At 54.0% G+C, this 24,468-nt stretch overlaps 1 protein-coding gene across 2 annotated transcripts; it reads right to left on the bottom strand.

The window, feature by feature from the left end:
- Positions 1 to 1,994: 1,994 nt before the first annotated feature.
- Positions 1,995 to 22,106, bottom strand: NYNRIN (NYN domain and retroviral integrase containing). 2 transcript variants are annotated; one of them, XM_005603259.3, is made up of 8 exons: positions 21,798 to 22,106; positions 12,751 to 13,418; positions 10,992 to 12,629; positions 9,940 to 10,070; positions 9,712 to 9,808; positions 8,128 to 8,229; positions 7,807 to 7,908; positions 1,995 to 6,610 (listed from the first exon to the last, which is right to left on the bottom strand). In XM_005603259.3, the coding sequence occupies exons 1-8, from the start codon at positions 21,993 to 21,995 to the stop codon at positions 3,730 to 3,732; spliced, it is 5,817 nt and encodes a 1,938-aa protein (XP_005603316.2). In that variant the 5' UTR covers positions 21,996 to 22,106; the 3' UTR covers positions 1,995 to 3,729. The 2 variants fall into 2 exon arrangements, with proteins under 2 accessions (XP_005603316.2, XP_070129609.1); XM_070273508.1 differs by lacking the exon at positions 21,798 to 22,106 and adding an exon at positions 21,269 to 21,542.
- Positions 22,107 to 24,468: the final 2,362 nt, after the last annotated feature.

The raw sequence follows: 24,468 nt of genomic DNA, 5'->3' as shown, positions 1-24,468 counted from the left end.
TGCTTCTTTCTTTCAGGTGGGTTCATTTTCCTCATGAACGTGAGGACATAGTAAATGGTTGCTAGGAAAACATGGAAGAGCAAGGCGTAGGGTTCCCAGTCTCACTGGATTGTTTCCGTAAGTTTTAACATAGGGACGGGATGCAGTGGGGGACATTCTTTATCTTTGCTTAACTCATTGGACTATCTGCCTACTGGCGACTTTGTGAGTTCTCTGTTGGAGACTTGGGGAAGCTCACCTGCCAGTGCCCCAGATGAGAAGGGAAAAACGAGAGAAGTAGTGACTAGTAGACAGTAGACGTGGTGTCCACAGTGCTTGATGCGGACAAACATTTCTCCTTCACTCCTCCAAGAGAAGGAGGAATCTCAGATCTCTGCTCAGACCTTGTAAATTGTTCAACAGCAAAGAGAAATCTCACCATCGGAGGCCTCAGAAGCCAACATGGGGAAAATCTGATTATGGCTGAACGTTTTCTTGAGTAGAAAAGGAGATTGTGCTGAGCCATCTTTCTGATCAGTCTTCCACTTAGGTGTTCTGAAACTTTCACTGGCTGACCTGTACCAAAAGCATGTGCATTGCTTTTGTGAAGGGGGTCAGGGAAGACCAAGACTCTGAATTACGGCTGAGCTGAGACCCAGGCGCCTGTGCCCCTATGCCGCGTTCTTTACTTACCTCCCTGAACTGTATTTGCTTGTTGAATTGTCACCGTCACCTGACTGCCGGCTCTAAAAGGGGCAGAAACGATGTCATGCATGTTACCTGCTGTCCACCCCACAGGTAGTCAGGCCAGGGCCTGGCACATAGTGGATGCTCCATAAATAATGAATGAGTGTACACGTGAGCTGGGGACTTCTCAGGAAGGATGGCTCCTCCCTGCCACTCCATATCTCTGCCAGTGCTGAACAGAGACTTGGGCAGGTGAGAAAGGCAGCAAGAAGTAGAGCCCCAAAGGCGGGAAACTTGGCCTGGGTTAGGAAGGTCTCTGAGCCTCAGGGGTGATAACAGCAAGAGTTCCAGGGGCAGGAAAAAGAGAAATGTTACCTAGAATGTGATTCTCTTCATCAGTTCAGGCTGCTATAACAGAAAGACCATAGCCTGGGTGTCTTAAAAAACGGAAATTTATTTCTCACGTAAAAAAATTTATTTCTGGACGCTGGACGTTCAAGATCAAGGTGCCGGCAGATCCAGTATCTGGTGAGAGCCTGCTTCCTCGCTTGCCAGTGGCCATCTTCTCATTGTATCCTCACACAGTGGTGAAAGCCCTAGTTTTTCTCTTCGTATGAGGACACTAGTCCCATCATGGGGGCTCCACCCTCCTGACCTCATCTAAACCTAATTACCTCCCAAAGGCCCCACCTCCTGATACCATCCCACTAGCGGTTAGGGTTTCAACAAATGGATTTGGGGGGACACAAACATGCAGTCCATAACAGTGATGAATGCCTACTCCATACCCGGCCCCACAGGAGCCTCTTCACACAGATCATTTCATATAATCCTTGCATCACCTATAATTTAGGAATTGTTACTCTGCATTTGATAGATGGGGAAACCGAGGCTCAGGAAACAGGCCCCATAGTTGGCAGGTATAGTCAGTTCCAAACCCAGTTCTACTGTGTTTCCAGTCAATGAAGTTGGTTCAGCACTGATGCCATTCTCTTATGCCAGCCTTCATTCATCTTCCTTCCCACCCTGCCCACTTCCAAGACATGAACTGGAAAGAGCACCAGCATGGAAGTCCACAGCCTGGGCTCTCCTCCCAGCCCTGCCAAGAACCAGCCACAGGGCCTTGAGCACGTCACTACCTGGGCACTGGTCTCCTTGCCTGTCAATAAGGGCTTGGGTCAGATGGACTTGAAAAGGTTATTATCCAGGCCTTCAAATCTGTTTCCCATCAGCCTGGGAAACATGCAACTGCCACACCTCACGACTGCCCCCACCCTCTCCTCACTCCCTTAACTGAGTCTGAAGCTAAAAAAGAACTGGACATTGGCTCCATTTTGATCCATTTATTGGCAAGTCAAATGAAAAAGTCACATAAATGGGCATAAGATCATAAATGTGGTTAACATTTATGGGTATAGCACTGGGGAGGGATAAGGAGGCTGGATGTACCATTAGAGGGAAAAGGGGGAAGAGGAGAAGGTGGAGGAGGAGGGAGAGGAGGAGGGGGAAAGAAGGATCTGCTAAAAATCCCACGGCTCACCTTTCAATTTCTCAGTTGTCACCCAGTCATTCTTTCCTGGACAGAATTAGCAGCAGGAAATGGTTTAAGGGCAACATCTAAGTAGATTGTCTACTAGGCTTGGGAGACGAGGAGCTGGAAGGAATACGGGTACAGGATTTTGAGGGATTCTCTCACTTGAACCTGTCTCCAGAGCCCAGTCTATGGTGAACTGACAGTGAGGAAGCTTAATCCTGGCTCCAGCTCAGCCACGAACTAGCTGTGTGACCTTGGGCAAGCCATTTCCCCTCTCTGGGCCTCTTTCCTTGGCTGTAAAACAAACAAACTGGACTCAGTAGTAGGTTCTACTGTGGCTCTAGCAATGCCAAGCGTTTCGACAACCTGAGCTAGGCCAGAAGACCAGCTCAGCTTTGGAGAAATAAAGCCACTTAGAGGCCCAGCCAGAGTGATACGGTGCCGGCCCTCACCTGGAGCCCACTCTGTGGGCAGCAGCAATTCAGAGCGGTGAGTGGACGCGCACACACCTACAAGAAACTCCCTCTTGCTGCAAGAGTGACCGCTGCAGGGTGGCTCTGAGGGAGCCTGGGTTTTGCTCTACAGAAGCCAGGTCCAGGGGATGAGGGGTGATCCAATCAAAGCAGTAACACACCATGTAGGGTCTGGGACACAGGGTAGAATGGAGGCAGGAGGAGAGGGCTGTGAGCTTTGGGGTGGGGCTGAGAGGTAGAGCCAGCACCTCCGCGTGTGCCAGACTGCTGGTTTCAGACACCATCCCCCTTGAGACAGAGGCCTGGGGCCCTTGGTCTAGTTGAAGCAGCTCTTCAGGTAGAAATGCCACACTTGGCATCAAGATCCTTGATTCCCGTGGGGTTGACACCATCGACGCAGGGGTCGGGGGACTGTCTCCATTGGCTGGAGTCAAATGAGGTAGACTGACTCAGTCTCCCCCTTGTCCTTTCACGCCTATGTGGCTGGCCATCCTCCCACCCCAGCTCCGAGCCTCGAGGCCCAGGACTGCCAGCCCTCGCTTGACAGCTGGGCAGGGGACGCCAAGGGCAAAGGGCCCCCAGATGAACAGGTCAGGGGAGGAGTCTACATCTGAGGTTTGTGTTTGAGAGGGGAATGTGGTTCTCATTCTGAGGTCCAGAGCCATGCTGTTCCATGGTTAAGATAGCCAGGAGTAAGATTCTTAGGGGTGTGTACGTGTTTACCTGCCTATGTGTGACAGGGTGGAGGGGATCCTTGGGGAAAGACATTGAGCACCTGGCCTTTAGTAAGGGGACTTTCTACCCCCCAGGATAAAATGGCCAGAGAACCATATCTGACAGCCTTTGGCAGATTCCCCCAATACCCCAAAAGGGGAATGTGTCCATAGGGACGCTGGTGCCCAGTTCAAGGCAACTCAGCAAAGCTTTATGAAGTAACTTCTCTACAAAAGGCACAGCGAAGGCCTCCAGGGGCCTGTGAGAGCACTGCTGGGGTGGGGGGAAGCCTGGCAGCAGCAGCCCAGGGCCCTGGGGCAGGGGCTCCCCCACTGCTCCAGCTCACTGCTCTAAGACCTTGAAGGACAGGGGAGTGCCGCTCTTGGCAAAGGCCTTCATCAGACTGCTGGGATAGATGCACCCAAGCTTCTCTGGGGTTGGGAAGCCCCAGACCCTGTAGAGAGACAGGCTCAGCCGGTCGCCGATATAGAAGGGACCCACCCATTTGGCACTGCTGCCGTTCCTGGGGAGGGACAGCAAGAGGACCTGGTCACCCACGTTCCACTCCTTCTCCTGGCTCTCCCGCCTGAAACGCCTGTTCTCGGCCTTTTCGCTCGCCTTGTCGGCCACCCTGCAGTGGAGCTCCAGCAGCTCCCTCATCAGCTGCAGCAGGAAGACATCCATCTTGAGCCCTTCGATGTTTGCACTGCTCATCTCCCACCACAGGGGCTCGGTCAGCCTCACCTCAGCCCCCGTGAGGATCTGGACCGGTGTGGCCTGGCTGGAGGAGGCCCTGAAGGCCAGGTGCAGCAAGGGCAGGGAAGCGGCCCACTTCTTGCCATGCAGGAAGATGAACTCCTTGAGGGCCCTCTTGAATTCCCAGTAGGCCCCTGAGCTCGTCAGGCAGGGGAACTGAAGGTCCCTACTCAGGGAAGCTACCTGGGCTCCCAGGGCTAACCCACAGCTCACCAGGACATGGCGGGCAAACTGGGGGCCCTGGGCGGCCTCCAGCCTCACGGGAACACCCCACCTCGCAAATACATGCTGAAGCAGCAGCTGGGCCACGGCCGTGTGCGTGTAGGGCTTCAGCGGGAACGCCTCCACCCACCTGGTGTTGGGGTCGGCCACAATCAGCACATGCTTGTGGCCCTCCTCACTTATGGTGACGGGACCCACTACCTCGATCTGCAAGTTCGACCAGGGGGCAGTCGACCTGAGGGGCCACAGTGACTCAATAACTTTCAACTCACTGCCTATGAGATTTCGGGGGATGCAGAACAAGCAGCTCCTGCAGTAATCTCTCACATGCTCCTGCATCCCCGGCCACCACCCCAGCAACCGCAACTTCTTATAGGTCTCCTCGGGCCTCTGGTGGGCCCCCATGGGGAGGTCATGCACAGAGAAAATCAGATCTCTCCGGAGTTGCCTCGGGACTACCCAGACCCTGGGCTTCTTATCTCCCTTGAACATTAGCAGGCCACTCTCCTTGTCGAGGCTGAGTGAGTTAAAGGCAGAACTGAAGGGTGAGGAGCTGGACAACTTCTGCCCAGCCTGCAGCTTGGCAATGATATCCGCCAGGGTGCTGTCGCTCAGCTGTAATGCCAGCAAGTCAGGCCTCTTGCCCATGGTATGGGGAGACACGACTGGGGCTGGCACATCCTTTGGCAAATTCCACCACTGCCCGCCCCCCTGTGCACCCTGCTTGGCCAGAGTGTCCACTGTCACAGCAAACAGGGAGCCCCGGTAGGAGGTTCGGTAGATAAAGGGAAGGGATGAGAGGCCAGAGGTGAGGGATATGATGTAGGAAAGCAGGCTCGGGTGAGGTAGCGGAGCCCCGTCGGAGGAAAGGAAGCCCCGAGCCTTCCAGAGGGGCAGGAGCTCCCAGAGGAGGCTGAAGATCCAGTTGCAGTGCGTGAGGAAAACCACAGGGAGGTGGGACTGACCAAACCGCTCCAGGCCGCAGGCCACGGCTGCCAGGTGGGCATAGGTTGGGGTATAAGGGGAGCAAGAGAAGGAAAGGGAGACAGGGGCACTGGTGGGAGACAGGACATAGAGACCAAAGCCAGCACACCACTCGTCCTCACGGTAAAAGCAATAGCCTGACATGTGGATGCAGACAAAGGTGGACAGGTCAGAAAAAGGCGGCAGAACCTGGAAAAAACGAGGCATGGAGGATGCAGGCGTCAGCAGTCGGTTCCCCCCCAGCAGACCCTGGAGAAGGGTCAGTTCCAGGGCCCGCTTGCCTTTGTCCTGAACCAAGAGGGACCATCGGATCAACCATGCTTTGGAGACCCTGCGGTCCTCTCGGGCCTCGGGGTCCACAGTGGTCCGGGAGGCGTAGCTCAGGTCCAGGACCACCGGGGTGTCTCCAATGCAGCGGGAAAAATGCTTGAGGGCCCAGGCCACAGCATAGGGGCTATCTCCCCCCGACTGGGGGCCCTCGCTGTCCTCATCTGGGAGGAGGGGTTTTGAGGTATAGGCTATGGGGTGCTTCCTCCCTGAGTGCTCCTGATAGACAATGGCCGTCAGGGCCACATGGCTCACCATCACCTCCAGGCGGAAGGGTAGCTGGGGGTTGGGGGCCGCCAGGCAGAGAGCAGACACCAGGGCTCGCTTCAGGGCCAGGAAGGCCTTCTCATGCTCCCGGTCCCACTGCCAGTCTGGCTTCTGCTTGAGGAGGCTGTGCAAGGGGCCCACAAGGGCTTCATAGTCGGGGATGACATCGCGGTGGGAGTCCATGAACCCCACAAAGAAGGAGAGCGCGGTGAAGTTGCTGGGGATGGTCAGCTGGGCCAGGTGGGCAAGCACCTGCTGGCAAGGAGGCTTCCCATCCCAGGGGATGCCCAGGTGGGGAGAAGCCACAGCTGGCAAGAGATCGATGTCTAGGGCCCCATCGGAGGGGTCGTGGAGGCTGAGGCACTGGAGGATTTCCTCTGAAAGGGAAGGGCACTCAGCCTTGAACACTGATGCCAGCGAAGAGTCCAGGTCATCTTTCTCCTCTACTGGCTCATGCATCTCCTGCTCCTCCCTCTGTTCCTCGTCCTGCCCCTCCTCCTCCTCCACCTCCTCCTCCACCTCCTCCTCCTCCTCCCTGACTTCTTCCACAGTCTGCGGACTCTCCAGGGGTGCGGGGTCAGCGTCATCACTCAGCTCAGAGATGCTGGCTGAGCTGGGAGGAAGAGTCTTCCACACCTTCAGGAAGTTGCCAATGTCAGTATCCAACCTACACCAAGAGAGCAGAGCAGAGGGGCTGAGGGGCTGCTGGAGGAGGGAGGTGGATATCCCGCCCCAAGAGGTCATCCAAGAAGAAAACCACATCTGTGGAAACCCTGCAGAGCCTCACCCCACTGCTAAGTGTCCCTGAGGCTGGGCCAAGTGCCAGACTCAGGGGCCCTCAGATACCTCCTCTACTTCTGGCATTAGCGGGGCCTCCATATTAGAGATTCCTCTGTGCTTTGAAGGCTCATCCAATCCAAACCTCTTTGACCAAGTGACATTTCCAACCAGTTTTAAACCAAAGGTTTGCTAAGAGTTAGATGACCAGTGCTTCCAACCTGACCCAGGACGAGCAAGCCAGGGGGCTCAAGAGAGGGAAGGAGACCCGACAAGGGATATGGGAGGACACAGCAGACAAACCTCGTCCACATCAATTTTTTCCAAACCAGGGAAATGGGACTGGGGGACCTGGCCTGGGCAGCAGTGCCCTGCCCAAAAGGTCCACCACTGTCCCCTGCTGGGCACAGGGAACTGGGGGGTGGGCAGCAAGGGGGCTCAGAGGGCACGGAAGCCGGAGGCTCTGAGTTACTGCAAACCAGTTCTGCCGGTTCCAGCCCAGTGACCTCTGGAAAATACTTGAGTCTCAGATTCCTCATCTGTAAATTGAAGATAGTGGTCATGTATGTCTCACCCAAGTTGTGAGGATCACAAGGGATAATAAATGTGAAAAAATCCTACTTGGTATATACCCTAGACACAGCTGCCCTTGCACACCATGAAACAAGAACATGGCTGCTCCCTGCAACACTGGCACCAGTAACATAACATGGAAACTGCCAAATGGCCCTCCAGGAGACATCCGATAAATCTGTCGGGTCCTCGTGTAAGGGAATACCGCACAGCCATTAAAGTGAGCCACATGAATTAACATGGCATATGTCTGGAAAACACGGTAAGACACTGAGTTCAAATGTCATTTGTGGAAGGATACATATGGTATTAAAGCATGTGTGTAAAACTGTAAACTGCAAAGCCATACTAGAAGTGATTTATGGATTCATAAATATGTGGTAGAAGTATGAAGATCCAAAAAGGTCAACTCGCTCTGTTATTAAGCATTAGACAAGTGCTGGCTAGCACCGAGGGGAAGTTTCTGGTCAGACCCAGGACGGGTGAGATGGCAGGGGAGGCCTGGCCCATTACCTGTTTGGCTTCTTCAGAAACTCATCCAGGGTGGGGCCATCACGGCCCAGGGGGTCGTCGGGCACCATGAAGAGATTCCCGGCAAAGGTGAAGGGCAGCAGGCTGGACCCGGGAGAGAGGAGGCATGGTCACAGAGGAGTCCTTGACCCACCCACACCCCATTACTACCTAGCCACACCGGAGCTGAGACCCACATTTCCTCCCAGCAGATGCTGGAAAGCCCTGCTCCGAGGCCCCTCTCCCTGCCCCAGCACCCCTCTGCCGGGGGCTGCCTGACATCCAAGGGAAAGAAACAGCCCAGGCCCCTGGAAGCCGCCTCACCGATCTTTGACCATCAGTTTCTTGGAATTATTCATCAGGATGTGGAGCTGCTCATTGGTGACGATGATGCCATCTGTCTCCTCTGCCAGCTTCACCATGAACCTGCAGGGAGAGGGGGAGTTGCTAACAACCCAGTAACCAGCCCCTCACTCCTCGGGTCCTCTGAGAAAGTGAATTTGCAGCTGCACATTGAAGTGTGTTGGATAAAAAAGCTGCCCTTGGTACCAGAGAGCCCATCCCCTCATCTGTGCAGCCATTTGGGAACACCACTAGCCCCTGGGAGGGTGAACTTGGACACACATCCCCCCAACAGTATATGCAAACACAGACCCCTATTTGCACACAGACATTCACTGCTTCAGTCCCCACATCTATAAAGCAGGCATAAAACACCGACCCTAAATTGCTGCGAACATTCAAGTGAATGAGACAACACACTGAAGAGCCTAACTCAGTGCCTGCCACACAGCATACACATAAATTTTCCATTACGAACACACAACATTCATGTACACGTCAAGACATGCATACATACGTATGGATGTGTGTGTGTACATATACACACATAAAACACATATAAAAACAAATACCTGAATAAACCAATCCATTTTCCAAGGATCACATCTCCTCAAAAGAGGGCTGTGACCAGGAAAGCAAGCTAAGGCTACCTACTTCTCAGCAGACTGCCATCGGGGCCCCAGGTGTGCTATTCCACAAGTGCCCGGCAGAGGGCCCTCTGCAGAAAAGCCATCTTCCCTCAAACACAGGCCTGACTTCAAAGGCCCTTAAAGACCTTGTGGGGAGGCTAGCTCTTGATGAGGATGTCTGAGCGGCCCTGCCCAGCCCTTCCCAGGCCTGAAAGCTGAGTGGGTGCAGGTATTGGGAAAAGTGGGGACAAACAGAACTTCTCCTGCCCAGCATGGGAGGTGCCTAAGGGAAGCCAAGACCTGTCTCTGCCGGGCGTCGTCTCCAGCCCAGGACTACGGCAGGGCCTCCCCTGCCCCAAAAGGCTCCCTCTGTGCATGCTGGTCCTGCAACCACACTGGGGAGTGGGTACTTAGGAGTGACAAGTAGGGAGGCAGTCAGGGTTTAGCTAGGAGACAGGGCCAATCTAACTCGATTTTCAGAGCCCAGCCAAGGCTCCAACCACATACGGCCACACACATACCTCTGGGTATGGGTATGGCTGGGGAAGGAAAAGACTGAAGCAGACATGAACTTCAACCCAAAATCAGCTGCTGGGGGAAGCAGCTGCCCTGAAGCACCGGGAGTCCCCTGGGCTAGCCCCATCCCAAGCAGTGGCTCTCAGCCCACAGGTCTTGAGGAAGAAAGCCTGGGAACTAAGGAAATGGAGCTGCATAGGCCCAGAGCCAGGAACACCCCTTGGCCTTGGGTATAAGCCCTCTCCTCGCCATGGCCCTCCCTCTGTCTACACAGGCCCCATGTACCACACCATCCTCTCTGACACGACCCCCTCTGACACATTTGCCTCCATCTCCTAAGCAGATGAGGCAGGACTCCCCCCAACACACCAGCCTGGCCCAGCCCTGGCCCCACAGAGAGAAGGCCTGAGGACTGGCATACCTATAATCGTAGGTGGCGATCTTCTTGCCGTTCTCGAGCTGGGAGGGAGTGATTGAAAGCATCTTGAGGGAGTGTAGCTTCGTCAGAAAGTGGCTCTCTGGAGGTGAGAGGCAGAAGACAGAGATGTCAGAGGAAGGGCTCAGTGGAAAGGCCACAGTGCGGATGGAGAGGCAGGGAAATGAAAAGCTTGGTGACTCTGGAGGGGCTGGGGGGCAGGAGACAGCTCACCTCTCACTCTCCGGTTTTTCTTCAGCTGCCAGGTGGGTACAAACACAGTGACCTCTCGGTGTCCCCGGTTCCAGAAATACTGCACTGCCATGGCAATGCCACGGCAGGAAAAGAAGTGCTGGAGGCCATGCCTGTGGACAGGGTAGGAAGTGAGGGGGCAATTCCTGCCCAAGGAGTGGCCCTGCCCCTCCACCCTCACCCTCCCTCAGAGCCAGCCCAGGGCAGCACAGCAGACAATGCCAGGGCACCAGCATTAGCACTATGGGCACCAACAATGCCCTCGACAATGTCCTCTCCTCCCTCCAGCATCAAACATTCTGTGAGCACCTACTGGGTGCACTCACCTATTGTGTGTGTGTGTGTGTATATCTAGGGGCCTCCAGGGCAAGAGGAGGAAGAAAGCAACCCCTACACTCAAAGAGCTCAGTTCAGGGCAAAGGAAATAAATATTTGCTGACGACCTACTGTGTGCTGGGCATGTGCTCAGCATAGACAACCACTCTGCCATGTGGCAAATTAAGTGGTCTTGCATATATTTATGCTCACATATACAGCAGTGAGTGCTGCGCAGGGAGGGTGATCTCTAAGGAAAAGCTTCATAGAGAAGATCTGTGCTGGGCCTTAAGGTTTGGGTGTAACATTTGAAAGCTGGGCTGGGGTTGCCAGACGCCATGCTGTGTGAGGTAGGCTGCAGTGGGAAGAGCATGGGTCTTGGCAGAGGACAGATCTGAACCCAAAGGCCAGCGGGGCCTCTTACTGGCTCTGGGACCTTAGGTAAGATTCCTCACCTCTCTGAGCCTATTTCTGCTTCCGTCAAAGAGGAAGAACAGAAACCTACCTTTGCAGGGCTGCTGTATGACTCCATGCACGCTGCCTAGCATGCACTAGCCGTTCATGCTCATGCACCACTCCCCTCCCATCTTTTCCCCATTTGAACCCCATGTCACCCATATACAGAGGTCAAACAGGGAGACCCACACTCTGTCCCCTCAGAGACACCCTGCTCCAGCTCCCCAGCATCTCCAGCCCACCCTAAGCCCGTGGTTACTCACACCATGGCCACACTGCTGCCATCAATGACCACTCGCCGCAAGCCCTGGTCCCCAGGTTCCCCCGACAGGTTCAGCTCAAAGGGTGTATTCAGGGCCTCGTGGTACCTCTGGAAGCTGGTCACCGTGCTGTTCGCCTGTGGGTGGCGAGGCGGCTGCCTCGGGGCCCCCTCCCAAGCCCCCAGGAGTCCCTCCCCCTGAGGTTGGTGCTTACTCCTGGGGGCCAAGGTGCTGCTGGACTGGGAACCCTGCCTCCCGACGTCCCCCTGGCCCTTCGGGAAGGAGGTACTGCCCCTTGATGAAGGCTGGCGCTCGCTCAGGAGTTTGGCTGCATCCAAGTTTGGCCCTAGATCTGTGGGCACCTTCTGAGCCGCAGGTGTTTGGGGCACCCTGGGGGCTTTGGAGGCTGCAGAGGCCTTGGGGGCTGCAGGAGCTTTGGGGGCTGCAGGGGCCTTGGGAGCTGCAGGTGCTTTGGGGGCTGGTGCTTTGGGGGCCACAGGTGCTTTGGGGGCTGTAGACCCTGTTTTAGCTGCAGGCCCAGGGTGAGCCTTGGGTGTTTTGGGCCCTGCAGGTGATGCTTTCGCTGCAGGCATTTTCTGAGCTGTGGGGGTTTTGGGAGTTGCAGGCACCATTCGAGCTGCCGACGCCGGTTGACCCACGGCTGCCTTTTGAGCTGTGGGCACCACTTGAGCTGCTGGCTTTGTTGGAGCCAAAGGCACTTTGGGGGTTGCAGGTTCTGCTTGGACGGCCGGCATCATCTGGGCTGTAGGCACTTCGGGGGCTGCAGGCAGCACTTGGTTCGTGGGTGGGGGTTGAGCTGTGGGCACTGCCGCAGCCACGGGCACTTTGCGAGTTTCAGGCACTGTTTGAGCATCAGGGACTGACTGAACTGTCGGCCCCCCTTGAGCCACAGGCCCCCCTTGAGCTGGAGGTACTTCATGCCCTGTGGGGGGCACGGGACAGGGCCCCTCTTCTGGCCCCTTACAATCCAACTGCACACTTCTCTGATCCCCCAGCTCACTTCCAGCTTGGAGTTGGGGCATAGAGGTCAAAGGTGGCCCTATTTGTGGAAGTCCTGGGCTCACCTTGTCCTTTACACCTGAGCCCCCTGAGACCACCAGTAAACTCATTACTTTTTTGGGAGTCTCTGGCCTTGGGCAATTCTGTAGAGCTGCCTCTCCTCCTGGCCCCCCATCAGGTCTACAGTCCGGGCTTTCCACACTGGGCAAAGGAACCAGCTCCTTCTGCTTCCACTCCAGATTTAAGGGCAATGCATTCTGCCCTGGCAGCTTGAACTGAATGGGGCCCAGCGGTCTCTGCCAGAAGGGGAAACTGAGGCACGCCTGGGACAGGAGCCAGGCCAGGTGGAGAGAATGTAGTTCATTGATCCTCCAGAAGGTTGCAGCAATAGCCCCTGGCCACAAGGGCCCAAATGCTGGCCCCGGGGCCCAGGCCTTCCAGGGCGGGCACACACCCAGGGCTGACACCGGAGGCTGGAAGGGGAGTTTGTCTTCCACCCTCTGGACCTGCCTCTGCTGTGACAAGGCTTGTGTGTGGTTCGCAGAGTCTTGGCTGCTGGTGGCTTGCAATGGCCCTTCCTCGCGAGCACTGTCCGTACCACCGTGGTTGTTGGAACTGACCCTGGAGGAAGCCCAAGTTTGTTGGAAAGTGGGAAGGCCAGTTAGGTCCTAAGCTACTATTTCCTTGGGGTTGGGGTGCAGGGGGAGGGGCAGAGAAGCCAGCCTGAGTCTCCAGAACTTACCGTACCAGCTGGTTGGCTGTCTCCTGCTGTGCGTTCTGACTTGGGGTGCCTGAGACTAGGGACCTGGTGGCTCCCAGGCTGGTTAATCTCTTTGAATTTTCTGGGCTCCCATTCTGGAGGGTCCCCATCTCCAGGAGGGGCCCAGGACCATCTCCCATGGACACCATGGCCGGGCCTTCCTTCTGCTGGTGGGGAGGGCAGATCAGGACCTCCGGGTCAGAGCGGGAGTCGGAGGTGCCAATGCGGCTGAGCCACTCAATGATGTCCTCCTTGCCCGCAGCATCCCGCACCAGGCTCAGTAGCAGCTCCTGGACCGCTGGGGGCAGCTGCAGCAGGTCCCCTGCATACTGGTCACCACGGATCCAGACCAGGGCCCCAAAGGCCCGGGTCACCTCAGCCTCCCAGATCCCTCGGGGGGTGAGCAGAGGGGCAGGACCCCAGCGCAGCCGCCCCACCAGCTCCTCCAGCCAGTTCTGGGTCATGATGAAAGACTCAGTCAGCCCGCCCACCATCAGGGAGCCAGGAGGGCCGGGCACCAGGTAGGCCAGGGTGCTCCAGCAGAGGCAGTCGAGGAAGAGGCCCTGGGCCCCAAGGAAGGCGCAGTGCAGGGCCGCCGGGTAGCGAACCTCCTTCCACAGCTCGGGGCTGCACAGGCCCTTCAGATACTCCTGAAGCCAGAGAGGAGAGCACAAAGGAAGTCAGCAGCCCTTTATGGGCCTGCCACTGACTCACACTCACCCACCCAGAAGGCCCGCCCTCACCACGCATGTGCCCTCCCCCTCCAGCCCCAAGCCAAACGACTCCCCATGGCCAGCCCCTCTCTCCCTGGTCCTGCCTCCTCACACACTATTTCTTTCCAGAGACCTCTCTGACAGATGGGAAGGCCTGTGGAGAAAGGGGAGCACTGGGCTCAGAGTCAAGGGACCTGGTTCTGGTTCCAACCTGACTTCAGTCAGTTAGAGTCCTGGTGTGGAATTTATCATCTCAGGGCCTCAGTCTCTTTACCTGTAAAATGGCAGGTTGAATGAAGCAGTCCTAAGGTGCAGACCTACTCTGGCATTCTAGAATTGTGAAATAGCGAGCAGGAAAGAGACTGCACACTGCTGAGTACCCTCCCTCCCTGGGCCAGGAACTTGTGTGACCTGGGGCAAGTTATTTATCCTCCCTGTGCCGTTTCCTCAACTGTGAAATGGGGATAATAGCAGGTCCCGCTTCATTAGGCTCTTTTGAAGCATCAGTAAGTTAATACAAAGGAAGAGCTTAACCCCATGCCTGGCACAGCCTATTCCCATTCTGCAGGCTCAGGAGGGCTATGTAGCTTGCCCAAGGACACACAGCTAGAGGGTGACGGGGCCAGGACCACAACCCACATCTGTCTGACCCTGAAACCAGAGCTCTTTAGGCCTCCTCGGGCTGTCTGCACAGTACTACAGGGTAATCCTGTGGGATTCTGCCTTAATCCCCCTCCAGAAGGTCTCTGGCACAACCTGTACCCGTAACCATGGTAACTCTGTTGCCCAGAGGAGACAGAGGAGGAGATAAGTCACTGGGCCAGCATCCAGGGGAACCCCGCAGATATGCACAATGGCTGAACCAAAAGGAAGGCCTCTGGCTCTCTGCAGACCAAGTCCTCGTGCTTACAGGACTCATACACTCAGTCTCCGGCAGTAGCTGGCATGGGAGAGGTTGGGTCCCTCCACTATATGGCTGAGTTCCACCAGCAGGACCCCATGAGCTCCAAGGCAGCTGAGCACTCCCTCTTAATCAGCCAACCAGGTTGACTGCAATTGCCTTCATGTCCCTCCACATCCCTGTGTTGATGACAGTCACCCCTCTTCCTGCTTTCCCCTGATAGTTCCATTAGGGAACAAATGCTCCATTTGGGGTCTCTGACAACCATCCTAAAGACCGCTCCAGCCCTTCTGTCCAGTACCCAAGCCATCCTGCCCTCCTCAGGCCTAGGCTCACCTCCTCAACCTGGCCCAGGCGATAGAGCTCCAACCCCTTCCCCGAAGGCACTGAAACAGAGCCAGACACTTAGGCTCAGGTCTAAGCCCTTTTCAATCAGTCCAAACCCAGCTCAAAACATGATGGACATCCCAAGCCAATCCCTCCCACCCGGAACCTCAGCTGGTCCCACTGCACAGCAAGGGTGAACCTGACCAGGTGGCTTACCTCCCACAGACCTTAACCAATGCCCCCAACCCGTGCACCCCACATTCCAACTGTGAAAACAATATGTAAAAATGAAGAGATGTGCTGTGAAAGAAGATTATGGGTGGTTTTTTCCTTTGTGCAAAGAGCTTAAAATATTTATTGTTCCATTAACTGTTCAATATTTTTTAACTAAAAGATATATAGGAACTGAGATAATTTTCAAAATAATAAATCTGAACTAACATTTATTGAATACTTACTCTGTGCCAGGCTCTTTACACACATTATGTCATTTATTCCTCTCTTAGGTCTATTAGAAAATTACTGCCATCCCCATCTCAGGTGAGCAGGGAAGGGCACATGTCAACACACAGACTGTAGGCTGGGATGTTCAGGCACTCTGACTCCAAAATCTGGGGTCTTAACCATGACTCTGTCTATACCTCAGAGCAAATAAAATAAGGAAACAATAGGCATTTACATCCAGAAAATACCTGGAGCAATTTTCCTGCTTAAAGCCCACCCAGGCCTTTTTCCTCCAAGAGAAGAAAAAGTAGAGAAGAGGCAGGAACAAAATAAGAACAGAAAAAGAGTGCGGTATTTGTAAAAATATACTTCTCAAAGTCCCACAGGTCCTTTGTCAACTTGTAAGTGAAATAAAACAATAACGCCAAATGGTTTAATACTGCTCTACGCTTGATCAGGGGCTTTACTATTTAACACCCAAGGTAGGATTCTCCTTTCTCATAATGCAGTTACCACTCATTGTCTGCTTTCCAGAGCTGCTCCAAATTAGACCGCAGAATACTCAAAAGGCTCAAAATGGCATCACCAGGAGACTCTGGAACAGGCAGTGAAGGAGAACATAAAAAAAAGGTAGACTGAGGTAAAGCTGTTTGAGGAGCAGTTAGATCCAGGATCCCGACCACCCCCGACACACAGGCTGGGCAAATACCTCCCCACATGCTGGAGGTTTGACCTCTAGAGAGCGGAAAGCAAGGTCCTAGGATTAGAGGTTGATCAGAATGCTTGAGGGTGTGGGTACCACACACAGAAAACATGGAGGAAGCAGGGGGGGTGCCAAGTAAGGATGTCTGCAGTGAAGTGCAGAGAAATTTGGTCTTCCTGTTCAGAGATTCAGCAGCCAGACCCTGATCCTTTAGGATAGAGAACAGAGGACTGTATTCTGGAAATCGGGCCAGTCCAAGAGCAAAGACCTGAAGATCACCAAGTGGGTTTCCTAACGGACAGTGCCCAGATCTCTACACAACCAGCTCAAAATCGACAACCCTCAGCCTCAGCTCCCAGTCGGCCTTTTGTTCTTCACTCTTAACCAGACAAGGATTACCTCATATTTGAGGAAAATTTCTCATGTGAAATAAACATACAGAAAATATACAGAAAAAAAAGCAACTTGAAGGAAGAGAAACCAGCAGGGAAAGGAAATGTCAGGGAGCTTACTCTCATTACTGTCCTCAGAGAGATAACAGAGAGTTCTGCACACATCAAACAAGCATAAGATAGGATGTTTAGGCAGAGAATTCAGAGAGAACATAAATGACTTCTAGACATTAAAAATATAATGGTGGGGGCCAGCTCCATGGCATAGTGGTTAAGTTTGGTGCACTCTGCTTTGACAGCCTGGGTTCACGGGTTTGGATCCTGAATATGGACCTACACCACTCATCAGCCATGCTATGGCAGCAACCCACATACAAAATAGAGGAAGACTGGCACAGATGTTAGCTCAGGGCTAATCTTCCTCAAGCAAAAAAAAAAAAAAAATATATATATATATATATATATAAAACGGCAGAAAAGAAAGACTCAAGAAAAGGGTTGGAAGATAAAGTTGAAGAAATCTCCAGAAAGCAGAACAAAAAGTCAGAGTTGGAAAACAGGAGAAAAAAATAAGAAAAGTAGACCAGTCCAGAAAGTCCAATGTCTGAATAGGAAAATTCCAGAAAGAGAGGACAGAGAAAACACAGGGAGAAAATCATCAATGAAATAGTTCCAGAAAGTGTCTTACATTTGAAGAACCTGCGTGTCCAGATGGCAGGGCCCAGCAAGTACAATTGTAACCAACGATAAAGACAGACCCACACAAAGGGGTTTCCCAGGGAAACCTCAAGACATTGAAGGAAACTACAAACCTCCAGAGAGAAGAAACTTCACATCCAAAGGACCAGGGACCAGAAAAGCTTCAGACCTCTCAACACTAAGAGGTCAATGAGGAAATGCTTTCACATTTCTGAAGGAAAATAATTCCCCACTTACAATTTGATACCAGCCAAATTATCAATTAAGTGACCTTTAGAGACAGAATGTATCCATGCAACCCCAACATGCTACCTCCTATAAAACCCTTCTCAGGAAGCTACTCTGCAAATCAAGACAGGAGATCCAACATAGGAAAAAAGCAAAGATAATCTCCAGGATGATAGTGAAGAGAAATCTCAGAATTTATTCATCCACTCAACAAACCATTATTGAGCACCTGCTTCACGTCAGGCACTGTTCCAGGATGACAACCGTCTCCAAGCATGGAGGCCAACTAGCTCAGATTGGAGAGTATGACTCAAGAGAGAGGCGTGTGGAGAGCAGTTAGCAGTGTGCTCTTCAGCACCACACCGTCTTTCTAACTTGAGAAGCCACTGATGGACGTGCTCCACCAACCCAAGAGAGAGAAAGACACGCGATCCAGGAAATAAGGTATTTAACAAAGAGCAAAAGGCAAAGGATGCCAAGGATGTCAATCAACTGAAGTCTCAGGATGACAGCTGTGCAGCCCTGGAAAGTGACTGGCCAGACAGAAGGAGGGATTTTCCAAGAAAAAAAATTGTAACTGAAAGAATGCTTTGAACCAATAGACTGACCTTGTAGAAAACTGTACTGAGAGACTGTTGGAAGTCATAAGAATTAGCAATAGTACAAAGAAAAACAAGCAAGTTAGAAAACAAAGAGTTCTTAACCTCAGTGAAACGAAAAAGAAAGAAAGAAAACATGATCAAAGTGCACTTCAATGCTTCTACGTGAATACCATTTACATGGGCATAATGACACAAATACTAAATATAAATTTAACAGAAAATTGAAATATAACTATGTTGGGAAGAAAGAGGATGGCAGCGTCAGGGAGGTAAATCCTCCCCTACAATAATAGGAAGTAAAAAGTATCTAAAACTGATGAATCAAAAGATAACAGTGTCGGGGCCGGCCCGTGACCGAGTGGTTAAGTTCAAGCGCTCCACTTCGGCGGCCCAGGATCCTGGGCGAGGACATGGCACTGCTCATTAGGCCATGTTGAGGCAGCGTCCCACATGCCACAACTAGAAGGACCCACAACTAGGGTATACAACTTGTACTGGGGGGATTTGGGGAGAAAATAAAAAGCAGGGGGAAAAAAAAGATAACAGTGTCTACATATTTTTTTAGGAATGTGGAGAAGTGTAAATGCCAGAACAAATGCTGTCCACAAGGGAGGGCGCTGAAGAGAGAGCTGGGAGGGACAAGGCAGGAAATCACTGTGTTCTACTGTGAGCTTTTTAAAAATTATTGGGGGTCTGGCCCCGTGGCCGAGTGGTTAAGTTCGCACACTCCGCTTCGTCGGCCCACGGTTTCGCCCTTTGGAATCCTAGGCATGGACATGGCATTGCTCATCAAGCCATGCTGAGGCAGCATCCTACAAGCCACAACTAGAAGGACCCACAACTAGAAATACACAACTATGTACCGGGGGGTGGCTTTGGGGAGAAAAAGGACAAATAAAATCCTAAAAAAAATAAAAAATAAAAATTATGGGTTTTTTAAATTGGTATTACTTTGATAAAAGAAAAGTTAAGTCCAAAATAAGGAGAAGGCTTAGGTGCCCACAAAACAATTAGGTGTGCTGGTAAGCATTTAACAATCGGTGGGGGGTGAGGGGGCACAGGTAGCCCTGATTTGTAGCATTTGCCAATTTCTCTGGTGTAAATACTCCCATCTAGGTTGATTTCAAACTACCAATGGGACTCCACTGGCTTGCAAACCTCCTGAAATTTTAACAGTGGGTCAGTAGGAGCCAGCTCCAGCACACCCCTGGCCACTACCAGCTTCCAGGGCATCATTCACAGTTAATGTGGGAGCAGGGACAGATCAACTTCCATCTCAAAGCCAAGCCAAAAATCAGCAAACCACACCCTGCCCCCCAGCTCCCAGAAGCAGTCTCTGGCTCCCCATCACCTCCCTCCAGGTCCCTCCATCGTCTCCAATGGGGAGAAGCGAACTTGTCACCTCTCTTCTGCGCCCAACCTTTCCTCACACGCTGCCAAGGACTGAGCAGGGCTTGTCCCTGGACAACTATAACCATTATTAAACTCTCCTTTCCACTTGCTGATTTCACCCCGGAGAGGCCAGGCCTCCCCAGTGTTTGATTTTGCTGCCTGAGAATATGATTTCCAGCAATGCCTTCACTATTTTTTAAATCTCACCACAGGAAAACAATTGAAAGGCACTGCTGAGTTCTACAGAGATTTTCTTGGAAAACCAGCAGCATATAATGTAGAAACACACCCAGGCCATTCTCCAGAGGAGCCTGGATCCTTCTTGACCCCTCCTTCCCTCATAAACAAGCCACTCCAATCCCCACCCCCTCCCCTGTCCTGCAACCTCCAGGCTCACTGAGTCCTCTCCGCCAGGTGGCCGGCAGACAGTGGGCCATTATCAAAGTGCGTGATTCTGTGCCCCTTCAGCTGGGATTGGGGTCAGCCACGGCACCTCCACATGGAAACCACAAGACATCCTTACACTTGGGAAATTTTCCAGTATCAGATCACTGGACCTTAGAGAACATTTAATCCAAACCTCTCACTTTACAAACAAGGAGATAGACGCTTAGGAAAAAGGACTCATTCAAAGTTGTACAACTACTTAACAACAATAGTAACTGACATCTGTACTCTGTAGCTTTCCATGTTTTGCAAAATTACTTAAGCATGCATTATTTCCATGGACTCTCACAACCCCTCCATGAAGTGGGTGTCCTTATATTGTTTTACAGATGAGGAAACAGGCTCAAGAGAGGGTAAATGATTTGACCCAGGTCACTCAGTTAGAAGGTTGCAAACCCCATTCTCACACTCTCTCCACCACACCTCTCTGTCCCATGTGACTTGGTGACAGAGAATTGAGCCCAGATCTTCTAAGTCCGGGGAAAAAACCTTATCCTCCCCACCTTCCCTATCCTCCTGCTCCAAACCTCCGACCATCTCCTTTCTGCTTATTCTATGCAATAAGGGAGGGAGTTACTTACGTTATGTTTCCATCTTAAACAGTGCCTTTCCCCAGGGGAAGACATAGAGGAACCAGGTTGGGGGGGGGGGGGGGCTGGGAGACCTGCAGGAGACACCAGTTACTTTAGCAGGGCCTGGGGTACAGAGGAGGGAGCAGTGGCCCAGGAACCCTGAGGCCACCGTGGGAGCAGATGCCCACAGGCCTGGAGAAGCTGAGCCAGGATTGAAGCAGAGAGCAGGGGAGCTAGGCACCTGAAAACACACCAGTTCCATAAAAGGGTGAGCTGTTGTATTTCAAATTAACAAAAGGATTAAGAACCCAAAACAACCCCAAAGCCTCCTCCTGTTAGCCCACCTTATTTCAGTTAGTGAAAAGCCTTAATCTGAGGGACTCCTGCACATCTGTTCTCCGGGCAGGCACCCCTCCCCTCCCCCAGCACCTCTGTCAGAACCAGAAAAACTGCTGGCGCAGCAGCTCCACGGAGGGGCTGAGGGAGGAACTTTCCAGCCTGCCTGCCCACCCACTGGCTAGCATGTTCTAGGCCTCCCTGATCCGTGGCCTGGACCAATTAGGATATTGGTGTAGACCCAGCTGGGGAAGGGGTGTATGTTGCGGGGGGGGGGGGGGGGGGGGGTTGAGGGGGGTGGCGGGGAGTCATGGATAGCTGTGGTCTGGGGCAGAGGGAAGCTGTAGCATTCCTACCAGAAAAAGATAAGATAAGGGAATCTCGGGGGAGAGGGAGACCTTGGCCATGACTGGGGGTCAGAGGGGACCTGAGAGGCCCAGGTTGAGGAGCAGCCTGTGAGAGAGCCAGGAAGAATGCAAGACAGCCGCCCTGTGACCTGGCCGGACCAGTGTCCAGCCCACACAGCAGCCCCTTTCATTTGAAAGCCCACAGCCCTCCTCCCAGATTCCCACCCATCCCCAAGGGCTGGTGCCTTCCAGAGCAGCTGCACCCGGACCCCTGAGCCCTGCAAGAGGCTGCCCAGGGCATCAAGTGTGGGCCAGGGAGCCCAGAGGCCTAGGTGCTGGCCCCAGCCCCGCTACCCTCCGACCTACCTGACCCTGAGAACTCAGGTAGGCCTCTTACCCTCTCCAGTCCCCAATTCCTCATCTGTAAAATGCCAGCATTGCTCCAGAAACGTCTCTAAGGGCCCCTCCAGTCCCAGCATTCTGAGAGTCTCCAAGGGACAGCCCAGGATTTAAGGAGACAGAAAGACCCAGGCCTTCCAGAGTCTTTGTGGAGAACAAAGAGGTGTGTTGCAGAGGCCATAGAAATGCAGGACCTTAAGTTGCTCCCCAGGGGGAGAAGAGGGGCTGTGGATGCTGAGGCCCCGGCCAGAAAAGGCTCTTGGGCCGCTACCGCTGAGCCTCTCTCAGCGCACTTGAGGGACAGAAGTGACACGCAAGAGAGGGGTGGGGCAGAAAAGAAAGAAGGAACCAGAGGGAAGGAACCAAGCCTGCAGATCTGGAAAGAAGGGAGGATGGCCCAGTACCTGCACGCCATACTGCCGGGTCCAGGTCGGGGGACCTCTGGGGACCCCTGTCTCCCAGGGACGGGGGAGCGAGAGAGGGTTCTGGCTGGAAAGGACGGGTGGGGGTGGGGAGAAGCTGTTTACCTTGGCTTTGCCCATGTTCTCCCTGGGCCCCTCGAGCTGCAGCCAGAAGTAGGGGGTGTCCGGGCGGCTCTGGAAGGCGTTCAGCTTGACCCTGAAGATGCGCTGCACTTGCAGCCGCTGCCGCTGCACTCGGGGCTTCGATTTGGTCTGCACCATGAACCATTCCTGCGCCGGAGGGTCGCCCCCGGACAGGAGCATGGCTGCCCCGCCCGCCCCTGGAGGGAGGGAGCCGGCAGTGTCACCGGGGTCCCAGGATGAGAGGCACCCCAGCCCGGGCCGGCGGAGCCTCTGTCGCGCCCCCTGCCCCCCGCGGCGGCCCCCGCCCCGGCCCCCTCCTCCGGGCTCTCGGACCCACCCGCCCCGGCACCGGTGCCCGCCCTCCCGAGCTCCGTCCCTCTCGGCGGCGGCTCCCGCGACAATCTCTTCCTGCCAGGGGTTGCAGCCGGGGGTGGGACCGATCGGGCTCCCGCCGCCCTTCCCTCCGCCCCCAACCCCCCCTTCACCAACCCGCCGGCCCCTACAGGATGAACTCTCTCTGTCTGCGGGGTAGCTTGCAGGGGCGCGGAGGGAGGAGGAGGGGGAGGGGGAGCGGGGCGGGGGAGGGGTAAGGAGGGGCGAGGAGGGTCCTGGAAACCTTTGCCTTCTACACGAGTGTTAGGCTCACAGCCAGAATCCAGGGGTCAAAGTTAATTTCCTTCCACGTTCCCCTTTCCCCAGTGGAAGGAGAGGAAGGGGAAGGAGGACCATTCGGCTGGGGGACAGGGGGTTGGTTCAGGGACCAGGCTTGTCTCCCGGTTCCTCCCTCCCACCCGCCCCTCCCAGGCCTCCCTGGAGACGGGGACCGGTGCCACTCCTTCCCTGGGAGGAAGGGGCTGAGGGAGAGCAGGGTGGGGAGCTGGGGCCTGAGGAAACTCCGGGCTGGAAACCGAGCCGGAAGGAGAGGGTCACAGCGCAGCCTCCCCACCCCGGAGTCTGGGGACAGCGGGGCTGGCAGGCAGCCCAGACCCTCCCGGAGCCCCCAGGGCAGGAGCGGCGGGGGAGCTGCTGAGTTTCCAGACTTGCATAGTTCATGAAAGCCCTGTTTAGTCAGTTTGAGTTATGCCGCGAGGGGAGGCTTCAGCATGGGGGTGAGGGTCTGGTTCGTGACAACCCCTGAGGGTTCCCTCAACCGCTGACCCACAGCCAGCCGCTGGGCATCAGTGGTCAGGGACCAGCCCCAGGCTGGGGGGCTGCCTCCAACACCGGCCCTGGAGGCATCCCCAGCACAAAGAATACCTTATGCAGCCCTGTGGGCTGAACAGAACCTGGCCGTGGAGGGCAGAGTCTGCATCCGGGGCCTCAGAGACTTTATTTTCCAGACGGGAACCCAGAGCCAGGGTCTGACAGCCACAAGTGTACTTATGGGGACAAAGGGCAGTGGACTTTAAATTAGGCCTTCTCTGGAGCATCTGGGCTGTGGGGCCATCACTTGTTTGTGTGCCTCCAGGCCAGGGGCCAGGAGCGCCCCACGGCAAGGAAGGGGCCCAGCTGGGGGAGGGGAGAGGGCAGCACTGCTCCTAGCCTGGACTGGACTCAGGCCGTCTGTCCCACCCCACCCCCTCCCTGCTGCTTCTCCCTACATTGGAATCCAGAAAAGGAGAGGGTGCTCTGTGTCACCTCTGGCTCCATGGCCTCTTGCTCGGCCTGTCTGATGTCCCTGCGCTGTCCCTCTCTGCAGGGCCTGGAAGCAAAAGACCCTGGGGCGAACTTCCTCTCTCTCCTCTCTTCCCACCTCTAACTGCTCTCCCTTTATGGGAAGAAGCTCCTGCCTAATTGTGCTAGTTTCTCATCTGAAGCAAGGTGGGGCCTTATCCGCTGCTCCCCCAGGCTTTCCCCCCAATACGTACTTAACCCTTGTTGCCCTCTTCCGACTGACCGGACCCCCAAGTGCAGTGGCATCTTAAAGGAGAACTCCCAGGGTTAATCCTATGTTCAAAGATGCCGTGTGGAAGGTAGGAGGGGGACAGATTTAGGAGTCGGGAACTTGATAAATGGGTAAAAGAAGGTATTTTATTTGAACCCTTGTGCCTCCGTTTCCTTAGTTCATAAAAATGAGGACAATAATACCTACAGCACAGGTTGTAAATCAGACTACATAAGTACCCCCACCTGGCACATTGCCTGGCACAGAGTAGACACGCAATACATTTTAATTTTCCCTTTCTAGATCTTGTCTCTTCTCCCCCACCTCAGCTCTGGCCAGGATGTCACCATACCTTCCCAGAGATCCCCTCCTTCCCATCCCTTCATATCTCACTGCCACCAGCCCCACTCCCAGACCAGGCTCCTCACCTGGATGTAGCAGATTTAGTTAGATAGGCTTGGTTCTAGTCCCAGCTTTGCCAGTGATGTTGTGCACAGTTCAGCAGGTAACTAAGTCCCTTGACCTCTCTGGGCTTCCTCATCTGAATTCATTCTTTGAGCCAAATTCATTCACTCATTCAACAAATTCAACACATATTTATTAAGTGTCTACTATGAGCCAGACCCTGGGAGTATAGCATTGACTAAGAGAGCTATCTCCCTGCCCTCATGGAAGGGGAGAAGAAAGAAGAAAACAGCTGAGATTTCATGGAATGAGAAATACCCTACTGGAATAAAATGAGGTGTGGCAATGGAGAGTGTCCTGATG

This window comes from Equus caballus, chromosome 1 (assembly GCF_041296265.1).
Source record: "Equus caballus isolate H_3958 breed thoroughbred chromosome 1, TB-T2T, whole genome shotgun sequence".
Lineage (NCBI taxonomy): Eukaryota > Metazoa > Chordata > Mammalia > Perissodactyla > Equidae > Equus > Equus caballus.
This window is presented reverse-complemented; position numbering and strand designations above follow the sequence as displayed.